General features: G+C 52.0%; 1 protein-coding gene across 1 annotated transcript; it reads left to right on the forward strand.

Moving 5' to 3' along the window:
• Positions 1–2,404: 2,404 nt before the first annotated feature.
• Positions 2,405–17,053, forward strand: LOC142040185 (CCN family member 2-like). The gene is made up of 5 exons (XM_075047665.1): positions 2,405–4,348; positions 9,522–9,735; positions 13,656–13,907; positions 14,340–14,548; positions 14,760–17,053. The coding sequence occupies exons 1-5, from the start codon at positions 4,286–4,288 to the stop codon at positions 15,069–15,071; spliced, it is 1,050 nt and encodes a 349-aa protein (XP_074903766.1). The 5' UTR covers positions 2,405–4,285; the 3' UTR covers positions 15,072–17,053.
• The last annotated feature ends 3,979 nt before the right edge of the window (positions 17,054–21,032 follow it).

The raw sequence follows: 21,032 nt of genomic DNA on the forward strand, positions 1-21,032 counted from the left end.
CTAAAATAACTGTAGACTTCATTAGGGAACTCGGCAGCCAGGGATGAAATTTGTTCCCTGCTTGACATCCCTTAAACGACGGGCACAGCAGCGTGCCCTCGGGCTGTAGTATCTGGCAAGCCAGGCAGAGAGGGGAATCCTAGCTCTGCTGCAGCCAGTGGGTGTTTCCGTGCGGTCAGGATTTCATCCCAAGGCTGTGCTGAAGTGGGGAGGGGTGGTTTTTCCTGCCCTTTCCGTCCTTAGGGCAGGGTAGCCTTTCCCACCCAGATTGGAGTCAGATATGCTGTAGCATTTAGCCTTTGCTGAGCTCTGGTATTGCCTTTATATAACACTTTTTCTTAACAATTTACAGCAAATAACATCGTGATACAGCTGATGCATATGGAGCAAGAGATAGGGACTGTCAGAAGGCAGTTCAGGAGCTTCGGTCCTTCTCCACTGATCATAAAGAGACCCTAGAGAGATTAGGCTTCTAATGTAGATGCCTTAATTAAGTGCCTAAGGATTAGATAGCATGAGCCTGACCCCAAATGTCCCTCTAGGCAGATGCTGAATTAGCACTGAACTTGAACTGGAACAGGGGTCTGGAAGAGCAAGAATCTCAGCTGTTAAGTCTCTAGGAACCATGTTTAGCCCAAAAGCACTCAGAGACTGGTCACCTGTCCTACCCCAAAGCACAGAGACCTGCAGAACTCCTTCCACATCTTGCAGCAAACTTATGTCCTTGATAGACATTGATGGGTTTCGTTCTTTTATTAGTAATATACCACAGATGGAGAAACCAACAGTCCCACTTATGTCTTGTATCATCAGAGGAGAAGCTGGGTGAAACTGCCCAGCCAATCTTAAGAATTGCATCTTATCTTTAAACTACAGAATGCAGCAAAAAGCAGGGGACAGGACTCCTTCATGGTCCCAAATCTGGCAATCAGTTTAGCCTGAACATGTGAGCAGGATGCATCAAGCAGGCATCAGTAGTTGGGTAATGAACAATTAAATGAAATTCCTGTGTTTCAGACCATCTAGCTAGATGAAGCTCACCATCTCCGCTGGGCCAAATTTGTGTTTGATATAATGTCGGCGAGACTTATAAAGTTAAAAGAGTGCCAGATTAGAGTGATTGCCTGTGATCTACTCCAACAGTGACTTTTGCCAAGACTTGCCAGCTGTGAGAATGAAAGCCTTCCTGTAAAGAGCAGTCCTGAAAGCCACCGGCATGTCCTGTGGGCAACTGAGCAGCTTTGAGACAGGGGACAGCTTTGAAGTCATTGAGGACTGGGTGAGCATGATTCCCCCTACATGCTGTTTGTGACGGCTTTTTATTTTGGCTTCTGCAGGCAGAGTGCCACTGCGAGAGATCATGCTGAGCAAAAAACCTGTGTGTGTGCTTGCCTTAATTTTATTTTTTACCCTTACATGATTTTCAGCAATTATCTAAATGTCTTCTTTTTTTAATTACTATAAATTCAGGAAAGCTACTGGTTGGGCATGGTGAGTGAATCCAGAAGAACGTAACAAGGTGAATTAAACACCCACTATTCTTTGCTTGGGGGAGATTTTAAGCAGGGTTGACATCTTTATCCCTTCTCTTGAGGCAGCTGAGGCAAAAAGAAGAGATGCAAATCAGTGTTAACTTGAGTGTTTCCTCCCTTTGATCGTTCTGAGTCACTCAACCTTCATGTTCTTCTCTTGCTTCTTGGCAAGTGACATGTCCAATGGGGTGAACAGTTCAGCTGCTAGCATTAGGGGTAGTTTTGGTTGTCCCAGTGCCCTAACAAAATCTTGGACCATGGGTGTAGGGACCTCACTTGTCCTTCATGTTCTGCTGCCCCTCTACTTTTTTTCAGCTTATGGTAAAAAGGTGCCTTGGTGGCAGACTTGCTCTGGGCTCCTCTGTCCGGAGAAACACGCATGTGGAGGGCTTGGTGCTGCTCCTGGTGCTTTGCAGTGAAGAGGCTGGTGCAAGGTGTTGGTTCTGTTATCCAGTAAAGGAGCTAGAGTGGATCCAGACACTCATCTCTTGGCAAGGCAGGGGAGACAGCTGGCTGGCCATGGCAGAGCTAAGGTGGCTTGAGGGATGAGCAGGATTGCACCTCTGTACGTTTTACTTATGCTACTGTTCTGGAAGTTGAAAGCATTCAGGTGGATGATGATGAGTAGCTTGGTAAGGATGTTTTATAATCAAATTATTCTTTGTTTTTGTTGTAGGTTGAAAACTTAATCAGCAATCATAATGCTGGTTTAGTGCTGAATATTCCCCACAAAACTCGGGACAGGCGAGTAAGCGTTATGATTTTGGTTGAACAGTTCATTTGAGGTTATGCAGCAGGTTAAAAGAAATTCTGAAAGCAGAATTTGGAAGATCATGGCTTGAGGTGCAACTGCTGCTTCTTGGACAAGGAGCAATGTATGAATCAAGCCATACGTTAAGCACTGTCCTTTTAAAAAGGCACAAATATAACACCTTCAGATGCTCCATATGGCTTGGAATTCAGCTGTGGTTTATACTCTTGCTGTGTGAGAAAATGAGAACAGAGGTGTGTAGCACTTTATCCCTGTCTTATTTACGAGCAGTAGGAGAATGTCCTGCGAAATGTGAGCAGCTAATTTTAGGTGACAACATAGTTTAAGGTGCCAAGCCTTCCAAAAGGGGAGGAATGTATATCCAGCTAGACTGTCTTTAGCTCCAAGCTGCTCTAGGGCACTGGATGTTTATGCCACCTCCAGTACATTAAATCTTTTGTGTGGAGACGTAATCCTTTGTTGTGACATTAGTAGAGGTAGCTGTTACGGAAATGATTGTGAAATCCTTCGTCTTATGGAAGAGGAGAAGAAGGAGGTGCATCTGAGGTGGTTTGCACTGTGTTAATGCTCTCCAGCCTCAAATCTCAAGGGGCTTTCTGAGTGCTAATTAATTAAGTCGGGGTTGTCTGTTTTCAGCAGTGGACAAACAGTAGCGTAGGGAGTGTGGAAGCTGAGCTGGCGTTGCACAGGGACCTGAAAAGCCCTGCGTAAAACGCAGGGCTTGATTCCCAGCTAAGATGCCCTACACTTAGAGGCACGCAGGAAGTAGGCCAAATTTAAATGACCCACTACACACTCCCTATTATTTTTCTTCATCTTCTCTCCTACTTCCCAGCACACTCTGCAGGGATGTGGTAGGGACTGTATGGCACAGTGCATTCTGCATATGCTCCTGCCCCTTGCTTTATGTTGGCCCAAGGTAAGTACAGAGATCTTGCACCACTTCTACCGTGGAGAGGTCCTGACTCAAAGTCTTTTTAAGGCCACTTCATGTGCAGCACAGAGGATTCCTGTCCGGTACCCAACCTGCTCTGTCACACCCCAGGCCAGCAAGGACTAAGAGTGCCCTCTGCTGCACTCCTTCTCCTCATCTTTCCATGGCAGCATTCCACTTGCTGTTTGGGAATAAACAAAACAACTCTTTAATACACAAAACAACTCTTTCATATTCTAAAGCTCTTTTTGTGCAGGCGGTGAAGAAGCCTGGTTCTGTATTTCAGCAGCAAACAAAAAAGATCATGCCCTGAGATAAAAATGTGTTATATCCTGCATCAATCCCGAGGCGCAAATAAAGCACTATGGGGAATTGCTGTCCTTTATCAATAACCTTCACCCCGTAGCTTTTCATTGCCTCATAAAACAAGCAGCTTCTAGTTGCAGGAGTTCAGACGGCAGCCTTTATAGTCATGAAACTTTCATTTCTTGGAGCTGGCAGCAGCAAGCGCTGGTGATGCACGGTCAGTTATGGTACCTAATTGCGCCTAACAGCACTGAACTTTCCGTCTCTCCCTCCTGTTCAAAGGAAAAACATTGAGCACCACAAAGCTGTGCTTATTTAAGTCCTCAGCTCTTGCAGCCAAAAAGGAATGGATGTAGGTAAGGAAAGGGGGGTTGCGTTAAGAAAGCTGTCCCAAGCTTCATACTTTTGGAGTTAAAAAGAGGAAAATTAAAAAATAATAATCCTGCTTTTACTGGGATTTGATTTACCCACGTGGAAAGTAACCAAGCTGCAGGCTGCGCCGGCAGCCCCGTAACCACCAGGGCCACAGGAATCTGCTCATGTTCCTTGGAATTTGGACATTTTTTGTTGCACCCATTTCGGCTTGCTTTCCAGATTGTCACTCAAGCGCGGGGCACGCCCCCTCCAGGAGGCTATTTAAAGAGGAGCTGGTGTGCAACTTTCTCCAACGAGCGAGGAGAAACTCTGAAGGAGGAGTGAGTCAGTCGGCAGCCTGAATCCCCTCCCTTCCCTTTACTCGGGATGTCTGGCAACTTGGGGACAGTGACCTGGACCCTGTTCCTTCTCCTCCTTGCGCCTGGCTGGGTATGTATTACACTGCAGCAGCTCTGTTTGCTGGCTGGGCATTGCAGCTTCTTGCTTTGATGCATGCGAATGCTTTAGGCTGAATAAATCTTCCCAGGTGCCACCTGCCTCCAAAGGTTTCTGAGAGAAGTTTGGCTGTTAGCAGAACAATGCAAATGCACTGTGTAACTAAATCACGCTCGGAGCTGCACTGCGCGTAATGCCTGTCAGCTACGGATCTCAAAGCTCTTGGCAAATGTGAATGGATTTTTTTTTCACTCCACTCCTGTGAGCTAGAAGCCAGCCCTGGTTTACAAGAGGGAGAGGTGAGGTCACTGAGTTTATGTCACTGCAAGGAATAAAAGTCTTGTAGCCCAGGTCCTTACCATCACCATCCTTCCCCAGCTGCCACTGAATCCACCCATGTGTTCCCAAAAACAGTGATCCCGAGGGGGAAATTAGACTGCAGCCTCTCCAGAGCAGGATTTGTGCCTGTTTTTGTGTTAATACAAGTGCTTCACAGAGCAGCTGATTCTGCTTAGGACTTCTATGTGCTATTACAGTGCCAGTAATAGCAGGAACATTGCTGCAGTCATTAATGTACCTGAATTGCAGTAAGTGCCTTTTGGATCAGTGAAGAAATCAGGTTCACAGAGCCACTGTGCCTTGCACGGCTTATTGTGCTGATAGGTGCAATAAACTTCTGTTTGATGAGGTCTGTTTGATTGCTCCTGGCAGCACCCAGCATGTGCCAGCCACTTTCCTGCCAGAAAAGGCGTCCTGTGCACCTAACACTACTGTGATCTAAGGGTAATTTCTGTGATTTGGAATGGTCATCTTGATTGTTGCTCTGACCCAGCTTTGGCAGCATTATATTGGTCATATAAATGAAGGCAGTGAATCCCACCACTGTGACACTTTATTATTACCAAATTTATTATTTTTACCAAGAAAGGTTGGACCAGATGATCCTTGAGGTCCCTTCCAACCTGGTATTCTATGATTCTGTGATTACTCTGAAGTGATGTCATTTTCCCTAAACCTGCCAGCTGCCTCGGAAATGGGACTTTTGACTTTCTTTGAGCTCTGAGAGTGGTGTTTAGTGGATCGAGCAAGGAAATGAGAGCTGTTACTCCTGAGTCTGCCTCCTGTGTTGTTCAGAGGCAAGAGTAGAACCAGGATTGCTGGGAGTTATGTTTAGCTCTGCCAGGCTCAGCCTGGGCCAGTCTTCGTGTCTCCATGCTCTGTCTGTGAAATGGGGGTAATGATTCTTGTCTCCTGTAATACGCTGTTGTACAATGTGCTGCAGCAGCCTTGGGAAGGTGCCTTGAGAGCCTGTGGTGGAGGGAGAGCAGGTATTATCCACGATAATTCAGTGTTTGGAGTATGTGAATAGCTGTGTTTTGGCTGCTTTATCTACTGCCACTCTTGGAACGTGAAAGAGAACCAGTTACGTGTTTATTATATTACTTCTACCTTGCAGTGTTACCTCCTGGCTCCCAAAGCACTTTGCAAACAGCTAGCTCAGCTTCAGAACACTCCTTTCCCAGCCCTTTGAATGCAGTCACGAGCCCAAACGCGTTTTAAAAATCCTCTTTGGTTTGGCCCTCTTAGCTGGTTCCCTGGGCTCGTGTGGACATTGACTGATCAGGAAGGAGAAGTCCTGACGATGCCACGGAACTGCTGCAGTGGTGTGAGATTGTCCCCCCCAACTTGAGCCTTCCTGAGGGCATAGGGGGAAGAGGTTTTATGTGGATATGAAGCAGGAAGAACATTCTCACTTTTTATTTTCCCCCAGGTAACTGGATTTGGTGCTGGCAGTTGGGAGGAAGCTTGTTCTGGCTTGTCAGCTGAGCAGATGGGACCTGGGAGTCAGTGGTGGAGAGCATGTATGGAGTCCAGGCAAGGGAGTCCTCTAGTCTGTTTGCACTCCTGTTGTGGCTTGGCCATCGCTCAGCGGTCCTGGGAGTGGCAGATGCACATGTAGTGATTGTGATTGATATGAGAACTGCCAGCAAAGCCAGGAGCAGGGAGAGCTGATATTCCAGGCTTTAGTGCTTTCTTAAATCTATAGCCTTGATCTCTGTAAGACTGGTTCTGTTCTGCTGCTCTCAAAGTTCACAGAAATGCACTGCTAACCTCAACAGCAACAAGGTCAAGGCTGTAGTGAACTTGAAGTTAGGATCCTGCTCAACGATGGTAAAAGTGTAGTTTTGGGGACAGACCCTTCTGCAGAGGGAAGAAAATTAAATGTTCTCCAGGTTGAATCCCTCTGCACCCAGGTCAGTGGCATGTTATGTGGAAATGCTGGTCTTTGTGTTACGTGTGGGTCTGTAGCAAAGCCCTGAATGTGAGTCCTTGCAGTTCTTTGGGACAGTTTGGGCAGTTTCAACACTGTATTGAAACAACGCCTAGAAGCAGTCCTTGAAAATAATGCAGGGTGGAGGGTGCTCCATGCAAATGCAATATAATCCATTATTTAGCCTCTTTGAAATTGCTGTGAAAGCAAATTAAGTAATGGAGAACTCTAGGAAGTTGGTTCAATGTTGACTTTCTACCGGCTGTTCCCAGCTCAAGAAGTTCCCCTTGCCAGGCAGTTATTCAGTGCTGACGGTTGAGTGTGCATGAGCCAAAAAAGATTTCAGCCTATTCTCTCCTCTCTCTTGGGCCCATAAGAGGAGCGGGAGTTATAAATAGCACGAGCTGACTTTGCTCAGTAGTAAAACAAGCAAACAGGAGCCCCAGCACACCCTGGGGCCAGGTGGACTGGGCGATGAAGAGAGGCATGTCTGAGCTGACTGATCAGAAAGTCTTGAAGTATTGAAAAGAGCCCTGCAAATATGGATGAATTGGGCCTTTTAAGCCGTGCTTCTGCTCACAGGTGGGGGAAATGAGGCACAGCAGAGGTAGGGGTGCAGAGTCACCCGGCAGGTCTCTGGTACGTCGGAGATCTGAGTCCAGATGTTCTTGTGCTGAAAAGCAGCCGTAATATGATGAGGAAGTGAAGCTGATTGTGAACAGAAGGTAAAACCAGGTGGTCTAGTTTCTTCGGGTGAGTTATTAAATGAAATAAACTGCGCCAGCAATGATTAATGAAGGCAAGAAGGAAAACTCGGTTGGGTTTAATTCCATTGCATTCTCTGTTATCCTGAAAGAGGTTGGTTTGGTTTGTTTTTCAGTAGGAGAGCTATTTTGAGAGTGTTTCTTTATATGGCCTGTGGCTGACACTGCATTGGAAAATGCTTGTTGTCATTTTTTTTTTTAAGTGCATGCATTGCATCTTAATATAGGTCCTGTGTTAGGAATGCTTTGCCTCTTTTATGATCTCATGTACCCCCCACCCACTCATCCATGGTTGAATAACATGTCCTTTTGGCAGCTACAGCGGTTGCATACATGAAAAACAGTAGGAGAGCATTTCTGTATTTTTAGCATCTTTTAATGCACTTTAGCAGTCGGGAGGAGATCCCTGTGACATGCCAGCTCCCAGCGAGTGGCTCTGAGACTGCCGTCTCAGAACAGCTGGGCTACAGGCAAGAGAGGCTTGTTTCCAAAATACTTTGTGCTAGGAGTTTTCAAGGAGAATTACACTGATTCCTGCTGAGCAGGGTGAGACTCTGGGAGGACTTGTGAGTTAAGATCCCTGTCCTACACCATACTGTGCTGATTGTTACAGAAGTACAAAGCAGTTGGCATCTTCTGACCCCACGTGAGCTAAAGTCAGAGCAGCTGTTTTGAGCAACAGTCAAAACAGCTGGAAGAGTTTTACTACTGTTATTGGTGACAAACACAATATCCAAGGAAGCTGTTTCACAAGCGAGGGCTGGGTGGGATATAACAAGTGCAAACAGAGCTGTAGCAAGATATTTTTTTGGCTTCTGTTCCAGGTGGCCCCCCCTCCTGCCTGCCCCCAGGCTCTTTCCAGCTGCTGCAGCCCTTCTCCCTGGGTGGCAGTGGCCGGGTCTGGCAGGGGAGCCGTGAGGGTTCTGTCCTGTCGGGTGCTTTCATCTTCACCCAGCTCACAGCAATACAGGATCCCAAAGCGTTTTGCTGGCATCATCTACGTGCAAGGGTTGTATCAGCCCTGCGGCAGCAGCTGCCCCTGGGGTGGGAGCTGACCCATATCTAGCAACGCACAGCATGTGAGCACTGCAAATTGGAGTAGTGCTCTTGCATCCCTCTGAACTACCTGGAGAATTTTATTGGGCAGAACAGAAAACCAGGCTAGAGTTGGCACACTGATGGTTCTGAGGAGGTATGAGAGGATCTTTAGAGACCATATGCTCTGCACCTTTCAAGGTTGTGGTTTTACATCTTGCCCAAATCTGGGCACATCCAGATCTGAGGCTGGTGTATCTGCTCCAAACTGATTCAGAACAAGGAAGCCACAGACTGAGTTATTGGAGTGTTTGAAGCATCCTGGGTTTTCCGGAGAAGGTAACCCTCCTTCAGACATAGCCTGATCTCTGTCTAGCTGCTGAAGTGGCATAAAAGCCATAAAAGGTGGGTTTCAAGAGGTGGCCAGCACTTCTGCAATGCTATCAAGTGAGGCAATTGTAGATTCACAGGGTTCCAAGAAAGGTCGGTTGCGCTGTATTCTTTGAAAGGGGAGAGGAGAGGGTGCATCTCTGGGAATAACAAAGAAAGTATGACATCCAGGGGACAAAATGGAACTCAGGAGCCTTTGGGTCAGTTTTCAGCGCTGCTGCAGTCCTGCTGGCTGTCTTTGGGCAAGTCCTTTCGCTATGTACCTCACTTTTTCCATCTTCAGACTGGGTCTAATGGTGCTGCTGCAGAGTGCTTCGATATCTTCTTCTGAGCAGTGCTATGTAAAAGCTGGGAATTACTTACTGTTAATAATTACTATTTTATTGTTTCCAGGGAAGCGGGGGGCTGAGCTGCATGTGGGACTCCAAGCTACTGCTTGTCCTGTTTGTTTTGGCCCTGCTTCTCAGAGGCATCTTTTTTTTTTCCTTGAGCTCCAGATGAGTTAGGGATGAGGAAAAGATTAGTCTTGCGAGTCCTTGGGAGCTGCACACACATCCTCTGCAGCAGGGCTCTCCAGTGGAGCGTGAAGTTGGTCTTCCCTCCTCTTGATGGGGTGTCTGTGCTTGAAGCAGAATCGTGTTTTTCATTTCTCTGCCTGGCTGGCTTGCGGGAGACTCATTCTCTCCATGGCTTGTTTGCCCTCCAGGTAGAACCGCAGGCCTGCACGTATCCATGCCAGTGTCCCTCCCAGCCTCTGCAGTGCCCCCCTGGCACCAGCCATGTGTTGGATGCCTGTGGTTGCTGCAAGGTGTGTGCCAGGCAGCTTGGCGAGCTCTGTTCCCTGCAGAAACCCTGTGATCATCACAAGGGACTCTACTGCGACTTCTCCAAAATCCACAGAGGCAGCGGGATCTGCTTAGGTGAGAGCTGTATGTTCTGTTATTGTGCGGTTTTCTTGTGGCCCCTTCAGACCTCCCAGAAAACCCACGGCATCGTCAGAATTTCCTGCAGCGCTTGGAGCTTCATCCAGCATCACGTTGTGAGATCTGTGCCAGCCCTGCGAGCCAGCAAATTCACTGATACCTTCACACATGCAACCTACTTCCTCCTGCAATGAAGGATGTTTCCAAAGGCACGAGTTGGGGTTTGGGACTCTCCTTGTTCCTGTGACATTGTTAGGAGACATCCTCTAACCCTGTAGCACCTGTGGGTAAATACTAGCAATCTGGACTTTTACTGGAAAGTACAGTTGCTTGGAAAATCTCACCCAAAATCTCACTGCCTTGCACTGGAGATTAGCATTCTGCACTCGACTGCTTACATGCAAAAGGCATACCATATTTCTGGCTGTAGCACGTGGGTGGAAAGAGCTGAACAACTCGTTTGCAAAATAGTGTGTAAGTAGAACACAAGAATTACTGAGCCAGGTAAATACAAATGCAGACCTGTTTTCTCTCTTGGTGCCTCTTTTTAGCCAGAAAAGAAAAATCTTTTTGATTTTTTTTTGTGTAGTAGCTATTTTTAAAGCATGCAAAAATTATTTTGGTGTAGAGGAAAAAAAAGTATTTCCTCAGTCTCCTGTTCTTTGTTTAAAAACAAGACTCCTCTGCCCCATCTTTGCCAGGAGCTGACCGTTTTTTTAATCCAAGCTTTTCAAAATAGTGAAGAAGACAGGAGGGCTGGAAAGCTGAGGTGAATGCTTTGGGAAGCGTTCAGCCACTGCACGGGGCATGTCTGGAAATGCTCCAGCAACCGCACTACTCACACCACCCCGAGACAGGGACGTTGGGGGTTTGGGGTGGAACTGCACTGTTTTGCAGTGCCAGGATCACATACAATTTTTTTAAATCTAAATAATGAATTTAACTTGTAGAAGGTGTTTTCTCTTTTCTTATGAGAAGTTTTTATAAGTTGTTTAGCCTTTCTCCCCCAGTTATTGTGATCTTTAGAAACCACATGCGCTTCCTAGTACTTTCTGCAGGCATTGATACACCTAAGACCTGATGATTGAAGCTTAATAAGGTAAATGTAGGCGTAATAACATCCATTGGGTGTAAGCTGTAGACTGCCTAATTAAGACGGGAAATGAGGTGTATGTTTGTGGAGTAAAGGTAGCTAAATCACTGGAACAATTTACTCAGGAGTGTGGAGGAGTCTCCATCTCAGACTTCACATGAAGACTGGACATTCGTCTAATAAAAGTTCTTCGTATTCACCATGACATATGGGTTTGATACAAAGATTTTGGAGTCAGGGTCCCAGATCCCTGCTGTGTAGAAAATCAGACTTGAAGACCACAACTGTCCTTCCTGTCTTTAAATGAGAAATTAAGATTTCCATGGCAAAATTCCCAGGTGAACATAGACCAGGATATCTTCCCTAAATTGGACTGAAGTTTTGGGATGTAATGTCCTTGGGTGATATTTTTCTGATGTCCACACTGATCTCTTGGAAGATGGGGGATTCTGGAGGCAGTGAAGGAAGCTGAAGGTGGAGCAATGAATTGAATGAGGAGAAAGATCAGTGTTTGTGAATAGAGAAGACAGGATTTACAGGTATCCAAGTAAGACAGATGTGATGGGAGCAGAGAGGTGTTCAGGTGTCATGGGAAAAGCTGCTGGGTTGGGTACCAGCCTGAAGGCCATATCAGAAGAGATAGGAAGGGAACCATCAGAGTGAAAATTACTGTGTGTTTGTTTAATGTTAATCACAGTATGTAGCATTTCACGTATTGCAGAGGAATTCTTCCCTTCCTGCAGAGACCTTGGAATATCAGAAAGGTAGAGACAATCCCGTAGTAACTCTAGAGTAGGAGAGCCTAAGGGTGGTAGGGTGGCCTGGATGGGTGCAGGGAGCTGGCAGAGCTGCGGCCACTGGAGCGGCTCACTTGAGCTCTGCCATATTCCCTGCAGAAAAGGGCAAAAGTCTCCTTGGCTGGACTCGGTGTTTGGAGGCGGGAGGCAGCAGCGGTGCCAAGCAGAGCTGGTGAAGAAAGAGCCGTCTCACTCCGCTGGCACAATCTGTTTTGGTGCTTTAATTGGATCAGGTCAACAGGAAAGTGAGGTCATTGTAGGGTAATGAAGGGCATGACAAAATGATTGAGTTTTGAAAACATAATAAAACCCCCGAGGAGGCTGCCATTCCTTGGGTGGGGAGGAGTGCTGCTGAGGGAACAGCACGATCAGTTCATTGGGAAAGGGAGAGGGCTCGGGCTAAAAACCAATGAAAGAGGATTTAAAAATAAGTATGAATGGTTGTGTAGAGGGAAAGTGGATGGCTTCCACTTTGATGGAAAAAGTGAGGATTTTGAAACTTCTGAGTAGGAGCACAGGAGTATTTTTATACCAATGGCATTGAAAAGAGTTGCAAGTTGAGATCCAGCTCTGGTTAGAAACAAGGCACTAGCAGCCCGGAAGGATTTGTGTCCCCTCAAGGACTAGGTGGGATGGAAAGAGGCTCTTGCTCCTTGTTTGGTCCAAACACTTAATGTCTGAGACAATGTTCCATGGGCGAGCAGGAGTAAGGGGAAAATAGATCAGGTTTCCTGGTAAGCCTCCACAAGCAGCCGAGAATCCTTCATTTTGGTAACTTCCCAATAGAAGTTTGTATGGACTTTTTCTGTTTTTTAAGGGTCAGGATTGCAGAAAGCAGCAGCTGATGAGAACTGTCCAAAAGCAGGATTTCTGTCCTGTGAACAACTCTGAGATTTCAACATTTCATTTCAGGCTGAAAGAAAAAAAATATATATAAAAAAAAAATCTCAAAACTTTCCATGAGTTATTTAGAATACTCATTTGGCTGTGTCAAAACTTTCCAAACTTTCCAACATATCAAAATGTTTCATCTTGATCTTTATAGTATCTAAAATAATTACCCGAGCAAAATGCTTCCCCCTATGGATACTGTCCAACAAGTATTTTGGTTGAGCTATTGTAAGAGCATAAAGGAAATCTTTGATATCGAATTAAAATGCTTCAGTTGTTTCTCATTGAAAACATTCCTGACATTGATCTGTGCCTGCAAAACTCTTAATCAAATAAGAGTTTTCTGCTGGAAAACTTCCACTGGAAAAATGTTGGCTAATACAGACGTAAGAACTTGTGAGCATTGCTTGCACTCCCAGACTGAAGATTGCTCCTATGTGTCAGATATTGTTGCATTTCCTTTTTTGCTCATTTAAGTTTTATCGGGAAGGAGTGAAAGACTCGTAGGAGGGCTGGAGATGAGAGATCTGGAGATCAGAACAGAGAGAAATAGAAAAAGTTGTGGCTGGAAGGATTCATGCACCACAGAGGAGCCAAAAAGGTCATAAACCCAAAGTGTTATTTTCCTTTTGTACATACCTTTAGATATGTGGGGAACCAACTGCTTTTAGGAGAATGTTGCCTTTGGTCTCCTAAGAGTAACGAGGAGCAAAGCTGCTGGCTCATGTGTCGTGTCAGGAATGCATCTTGCACAACACCGCTGCCTGGGCACTCTCTGAGCTGGACAGGAAGACCTCTGACTGGAGAACAGGCTGTTTACAAGCTGTAAAGACAAAGTCCCACTTAGTAGCTCATCCAAGTGGAGAAGAGATTTTTCTAGAGAATTTTGGGAGGTCTGGCACAGCTGGAGCCAACTTCCAAAAATCAATGTCAGGAATAGCCTTGGGTCCAGGGAGACAAATATGAAAAGCGCCAACTTTTGCCATGTCCAGCACTGGGATGGCAGAGCAGGGGAGAGTCTGCGCGTGGGCACTAGTCCCTCACCAGGAGCCCTGTGACCCCCTGAGGCAGAGGCCGTGCTGCTAGCCCCCTACCATCTGCTCAGCTTCTCCTCCTCCTCTTCCCGCTTCCTACAGCTCACGAGGGTGCGACTTGTGACCTGCTGGGCAAGATCTACCACAATGGAGAGAGCTTCCAGCCCACCTGCAAGCTGCAGTGCATCTGCATGGACGGGGCCATCGGCTGCATCCCGCTCTGCTCCGACGACCTGCGGCTGCCGTCCCCCGAGTGCCCCAACCCGCGGCGGGTGAAGTTCCACAATAAGTGCTGCGAAGAGTGGATCTGCGAGGAGGGCAGCGAGGAAAACCGCTTCGAAACAGCCATGGCGGGTGAGTGGTGGGCAGACATGACAGGGCTGGGAGCTGTTTGCTGGGGGATAGGGGTGGATCCAAACTGCCTTTGGATCGGGGCCCTAAGTCACATCTGGTTTGGAACTGGACGTGACTGTTTACTTGGTGCACCGTGGTGTGGGTACCAAGCGTTGAACTCCAGATCCGTTAAGGTGAGACTTTAGCGATGCTGCGGGGAGGCTTGCACACCCTCTGGTGTAGCAGCAGAGCTGGTGGGAGCTGGGCCATGGTAGGAAATGGCACCATGCTTGCCTGCGTCCTCCTCTTGCTGAGAGGCTGAGGAGCTCACAGGATGGATCAGACCTTTGCTACTGTTCCTGAAGAGTTAGACCAAGCTGGGGGCAGCCATGGAGCTGCCACATTTTGTCCCAAGCCCTGAACCTTGCCTTGTGTCTCTTCTGTGTTGCTCAGTTTTCAGGGAGGATCCAGCACACAAGCCAGAGCTGAATAACCTGCAGGAGAACTGCTTGGTGCAGACCACCGAGTGGAGTGCTTGCTCCAAGAGCTGTGGCATGGGCATCTCTGCCCGAGTAACCAACGACAACCCCCAGTGCCGCCTGGAGAAGGAGACCCGGCTCTGCATGGTCCGGCCCTGCGACTTCCCCATGGAGAAAACCAAGGTACTGGGCTTGGGGAGAGGGGACACAACACCGTGAATGCCAGGGACAACCTGGCTAGGTACTTGTCAGGCATGAGCCCATCTCAGAGGGTTTGCTCTCTGCTTCCACTTTTTCTGTGTCCTATTGCCCAGTGACAGAGATAGAGCACAGGCCTCAGTGGACCTTTCGTCTGATTGTCATGTCCTTGTTAACCCATCTGCTCTCTCCCTAGAAGGGGAAGAAGTGTGTGCGGACCCCAAAGCCACGCCAGAGCCTCCACTTTGAGTTTTCGGGCTGCACCAGCACCCGTTCCTACCGGCCCAAGTTCTGCGGCAGCTGCACGGACGGCCGCTGCTGCACCCCCTACGTCACCAGCACTGTGGAAGTGGAGTTCCGCTGCCCCGAGGGGGACTTCTTCCAGCGGAAGATGATGTTCATCAAGGTGTGCTCCTGCCACTACGACTGCCCCCGAGACAACGACATCTTTCTGGCCACCTATCACAGGAGGATGATTGGAGACCATGTCAAGACAGAGAGGCAGTAGCCCTCTCCGTGCCAGATCCACAGGCCAAGGTGTCAAGAGGGCTCTGCAGTGCTTTCGTGGCTGTGTCCCAGGTCAATGCAGCCTCTTCCCCCTCTGTGAGGGGCTGTGCTCTTCAGAACAGCACCGTTTGCCACCAGTGGTCCCAGTGGCCTTCCTAACAAGCCGAGGTGCGTGGGGGCACAGCCCCATCTGCTCCAGGCTCCTGACCTTCACCCGTGGTGGTGCAAAGGTCAGTGAAGGAACCAGAAACAGGCTTGAGCCGCAAACTTGATCCATGTTCCCACTGACCAGATGGGAGAGTGGATCAAAGCCGCGTGGCTCCAGCCTGTGTCCAGCTGAGAGCACAGCGGGTACGATTCCCCGTGGCCACTGGCCTGCCAAAACCATGCAGCAAACCCAGAGCACGAGACAGGGGAAGCCCAGGAGGCCTGAGCTAAAGCTGAGCTCTGCAGCCTGCTTTCTAGCAGAGTGGGGCTCTCCTGCGTGTTGATGCAAAGCTTCTCAGTGAGGAAAGTGGTCCTGGCCCGGTGCTGGGCTTCTGCTGAGCTTTTCAACTATTTTTGGCTAATTGGATCCAACAAGTTGGCAAAAACTCTTCCGCATCCTAGTGCCCACCTTTCACCCTCCCATGTGCTTTCCCGTCAGCAGCTTTGTTCCAGATCCGTTTGCTCCTAGAAAGGCCGGATCATCTGCTGGGCAACCCGTCCTCCGGGCAGCTCGAGGCTGGGCTTGCTTTTTTCCCCCATTAAATTCCTTTTAGCCTCGTGTGCCAGTGAGGGTGATGGCGAAGACAAGGAAACAGCCAGTTGTGTAGTGTCACTGCAGGAGATGGAGTGTGGCTCAGGGCCTTCTCCAGAAGATCTGAGCCCAGGAAGGAGTTAGAAAAATGGATTTGGCCAGGCTGTAGCTTTGCCTCTGGTGCTGGCAGGGCAGTGTTTTTAGTGCCGTGATGAGCATGTCCTATTGTCCCTTTCGGTAAGCTCTTCAGAAATGGCTTTGGGGTGGGAGAGGGGCTGGACTCCGCCGGCTCGCACATCCACAGTGGGGCTGCAGCTACGTTTCGGCTCTGGAGTCTTTGCTGATGGGTCACAAGTTGGAGGAATGCAGTTCAGCTCAGGTCTCCCCAGGGAATTTAAGGCACTGGCAAGAAAAATGCCTGTATTTGTAAATGGAGTTACCGAGGCAGTGGCACAGAAAGCTGCATGGTGCTGGGGTCTCCAGCACTGGGATTCCCTTCTTGCCAAACCTGTGCAGAGTCTCTCTGCCGTTAACGACGTGCTGATGGCCAGCCCGTGGCTCCGGGAGAGGCCACTATCACAGGAGCGGTCCCGTAAGCCCCCAGCCTGGCTGGCACAGCCAGCAGCGATGCAGCCCCGTGCACCTCGGCAGCTCCATGGTGTCTGTGAAGTCTTACCAGTTGTGTTTAATGTCTGCTGATTTTTAGCAGAAACATCCAGGTAAAGTGCCTTATCTCGTTCCTTAAATCTTCCCGGCCTTTCACCACTGGAAATCATGATGAATTCCTGTCCCGGCCAGGCAGGAGCAGGGGTCATGCTGCAGCACTGAGGCTTTACCCCACCACAACTCCCACCCCAAAGCAGAACCTGATGCCGGAGGATAATCCCAGCCATCAATAAACGCTGCCCTGCAGCTTGTAACTCCGCTGAAATGCCAGCTCGGGGCCTGTGTCTTGTCTCAGCCCCTCTTTTCTTGCTCTCTCAGCCTGCGGAAGCTCATGAGCCTTCAGCCTCCTGTAATCAATTAGAACTGTAAATAATTTATCTGATGTTGTTGTTTTTTTTTTAAAGGCCTTTGTACAGTTCTTGTATCCTTTTAGTACAACCTCGCTCGGGGCCTTTTCTCCCCTTGCCCTCCAGGTCTGCTCTGAACTTTTTTCTGCTGCCGTTTACATGGCTTCTGAGTGTAAAACTACACTGAGGTCGCACTTTACTCAATGCTAATAAATATCTCTTTATTTTTTATATCCCTGGCAGCATCCCTCTGTGTGAGGCTCCTGCCCAGCTTCCCCTCCGGCCTTTCCCCAGTGCCACCAGCCTGCTGGGACCAGTGCTGGAATCCTCTTCAAAGCCAATGGCTGGGTGCGGAGAGGATGGGGGGTCCACAGGAGAGAGGGGGGGCTGTTCCCTTTCCCGAACAGCAGCGGGGCTGATGTTGGTGTCTCATGGGCACCTCTGGGAGGGGACACACAGACCTCCCCCCCACTCGCCTGCTTAAGGACCCAGAAGTCCTTAATACCCGGTTAAAAATAACCCTGGGAGCAGATGTGAGCAGAAGTCGGCGATAACGGGGCCAGAACGCGAGGGGCTTTGCAGCGGCTTAACAGCTTACGGATTCATCCCCCTCTCATCACATTAGCCAGGGGCTCCCCCCTCTCCCACCCCCGGCACCGCGGTGGGGGCGAGAGGCTCTTCCTCCCCCCCCCCCCCAAACCTTCCTCTTCCCCTGGGGAAGGCTTAGGGCTCCCTGGGGAGAGGGAGGTGACCGGGGGGGGGGACGGGGACACGGTGGGGGACAAGCCCCGGTCGAGCGGGAGCTGCGGGGGGGTCGAGGCGCTGAGCCCGGAGCAGGACCCGTCCCGTCGCTCTCTGGAGGCCCTGGGGGGGGGGGTCCTTGCCGGTGTCCCCAGGGCGGTGGCCGTTAGGTGGCACCAGGCACCTCCCTCCAGGGACACCCCGTCCCTGTCCCCCAGGCAGGGGGCACCCCCCTCCCCCGGCCCGGCCCCGGCCACCCAGTGCCACCGCGGGGGCTGGCAGAGAGGGCGGTGGGACCCTTGGTGCTGACGGGGGGGACACGACGACGACGATTCCAGCCCGCCCCCACCTCCGTGCCCGTCCCGGTCCCCCCCCCACCTTATCGCCCGCAGCCGCCGCCGCCTGCGCGGCACCGATAGCCCGGGCGTGCCCCCCGCCTTCTCGGGCGGCCGGAGCCGTGCGGGGACCCGCTGCGGAGGGAGGGGTGGTTGTTTTTTTTCTCCCCCCCCCCCTAAAAAAAAAAAAAAGAACCAAAAAAAGGAGGCGGGTGAAAACGAGCGTAAAGATCTAGAAAAGAGCCGATTCCGCCGGGTCTGGGGGGGGGATTTGGGGCTCTGCTGGCTGTGCCGGGCACCCAGACACGCCCGGGGGGACCCACGGCCCGGGGTGGCGCCTGGGGGAACCCGCGGGAACGCTTTCTCCTTATATGGGGCGGTGACGTCACGGCGGCACTCGGAGGCCGGCGTTGAGGTCACGCGCCCCCCCCCCCGCGGGGAGGTAGGGGGGAATTTCCTGGCCCCGCCCCTTCTCCCACCGTGACGCCACACCGTCACCTGCCCGCCCCGCCCACTGCAGCGCCGCGCCGCCGGCGGCCCCGCCCCCTCCGCGGCGCTGACGGGCGGTGGCGGCAGCCAGTGGGCGCGGTCGGCGGCCCCGGGGGGGCGGGGCGCGCGCTGACGTCAGCGGGGGCGGGGCCTGCGGTGCAGGTGGAGGCAGCGCGGTGCGGAGCGGAGCGGCGGCCCCGGCCCGGGTAAGGGGAGGGGGGGGTCACAGGGCAGCCGTGGGGTGAGGGGGGCTAAAGGGGGCTCCGGCGTGGTTGTGGGGTGGGCTGAGGTCACAGGGAGTTTTGGGGGGCCCACAGTGGGGTCAGGCCGGTTATGGGGCGCGGGGGGCTATAGGGGGGTCTGGGGCACTCTGGTGGGGGGCTGTAGTGAGGTCAGGCTGGCTGTGGGGCTGGGGGGGTTATGGGGGGATTTGGGGCTCCCTAGAGGGGCCGGTAGTGGGTCAGTCTGGTTATGGGGTGGGGGGTTATAGGAGGATTTGGGGTGCTCTGGGGGGCACGTGGGGGGGTCAGGCTGGTTTGGAGTGGGGAGGTTATGAGGGGACCTGGAGTGCTGTGGGGTGAGGTCAGGCTAGGTGTGGGGTGAGGGGGGTGGGGGTGACCAGGGGCTGGGGGAGCCAGGGGGACCCATAGAGGTCAAGCTAGATGTGAGGTGCTTTAAGGTGCTCTGGGGCTTTGGGGTGGGGGGTCAGGCTGGATGTGGGGGACCCACAGTGAGTGAGGTGTGGGGCAGGGGGGGTAGGGGGAAGTGGAGGGTGTCCTGGGGCTGGGAGAGACCAGGGAGGCACCCGCAGGGGGTCAGGAAGCATATGGGGCAGAAGGGGGGATTGGGGGTGCTCTGCGGGGGGGGGGGGAAGCAGTGGGGTCAGGCAGGGTGTGGCGTGAGTGTGGGGAGAATGTGGGGGGGAATCGGGTGCACTGGGGCTGTAGCAGGGACCCCGAGTGGGGTTGGGGGGTGCGTGGGGCTGAGGGGGAGGATATGGGGTGGGGAGGGCCGGGGTGCTCTGGGGGGGCAGCGGGGGGCCCACAGCAGGCTCAGGCTTGGGAGGTGGAAGGGGGCACAGAGGGTGTGGGGGCCCTGCCCCACAGTGGGATCCCAACCCTGGGACTGGGGTGTTTTTCCCCGCCGCGGTGGCATTCCCACTGCTGCAACAGAGGGGGAAAAGGTGGGTGCAACCTCGGGGAGTGGGGGTCCCCCCCCCCCCCCCCACACACCCCATGGTCACGGCAGCGGCGCTGGTCGTCCCTCCCTGGGAGGAGGCAGCTCCCGTGTTGGCATCTGGGTCCGGCTGTGATTTCCCGGAGGTGTCTGGTGCTCGCTGGGTTTGCGCTTGAGCCGCAGCCGGCTCAGCCCAGAGCTTTGGGGCGGCCGCGCTCTGTCCCCTCTCTCCAAGACGCCGTCTGCGCCTGCTGAGACAGTTCCCAAAGCCGGTGGCGGGGGCCTCCTCCTCCCATTGATACCTGTCCCGGTGCGGATTGATGCCACGCTCAACCAAGCAGTGCTAAAAATCTCGCCATCGACTTTTCTGCACAGTTACTGGCTGCGGGAGCAGGGGATTTCTTTCGCCACATCCCCTTTTAGATGGGGTGCTGACGTTGCGACCAGAGGAGCGTGCAGCGGGACTCGGCGTCCCCGGCGGTTCCTGCAATCTCTTCCCTTCCTGAATTTTGCCCTCCTGCAGCCATAGAGGGACGAGGGGTCGGTGAAACCTGCTCGCTAGTCCGTGCTGTGGGCTGCGCCGGGGGCATCCCCGCTTCCCGGTGGGCTCGGCAGGTGCTGCGGGGTCCGAGCCGCTGGCCGGAGTCGTAGGGGACAGCAGCTATCTTTAGGGCTGTGTTGCAATGGAGGGGTGTGCCTTGGCTCTGCGCTGCCGGCAGCCGCCTCCTTGCCTGAGGATTGCCTTACGCCGAGGCTCCCGCGTGGGAAAAATAAACATTTGCTTTGCAGTTTGCGGGAGTGGGTGTTGGGGTGCCGTGTCCTCTGTGGGGTCTGTAGCGGGGCTGTGGGGCTGGCCCCGTCATGGGGCTGAAGTCTGGGGTCAGGCGGTGTTGGCAGCTGCCTGCGGTGGGGTCGCTGCCAAGGCTGCTGGCCGGCCCTGCCAGCTCGGGCGGGCAGGGGCTGATGTCAGGCAACGTACGCCCCGTGCGAGGTCAGGCTGCGCAAAGGTGCGTGGGGCTGTGGTTCGGCGTGGGGTGCACCAACGGCCCCCTGGCACCCTCACACGTGCCGTGAGACCTGGTGAGCCGGAGCAAATGGCCGGGGATGGGGAAGGCTGTTGGTGCGAGGAAATCTCTGCTGCCCCGCCAGTAGGGAGCTGCCTTGGGGTGCGGGAGCAAGTCAGGTTCTTGCAAGGTGCACCCCAAAACCCTCTTCATCCATCTGCTGTTCCCTTCCTAAGGCTTTAACGAAGGCACGGACACGGCTCTGGGAGAGCTGGGGTCAGGGCTGCCGGCGGCGGTGCGCATGCTCCCCTCTGCATCCTCTTTCTGCCAGAGTAACCCGGTTAGTCTGTGGGAGTAACTTGCACCCGCGCCAGAGCTTTGGGTGACACGGAGCTGAGGTTCCCTGTTCTGCCTAATCCTTCCTCCGCAGCCGTTGCCCTGCTCATGCTAAATGTGCCCGTGAGT

This window comes from Buteo buteo, chromosome 16 (assembly GCF_964188355.1).
Source record: "Buteo buteo chromosome 16, bButBut1.hap1.1, whole genome shotgun sequence".
Taxonomy (NCBI): Eukaryota; Metazoa; Chordata; class Aves; order Accipitriformes; family Accipitridae; genus Buteo; species Buteo buteo.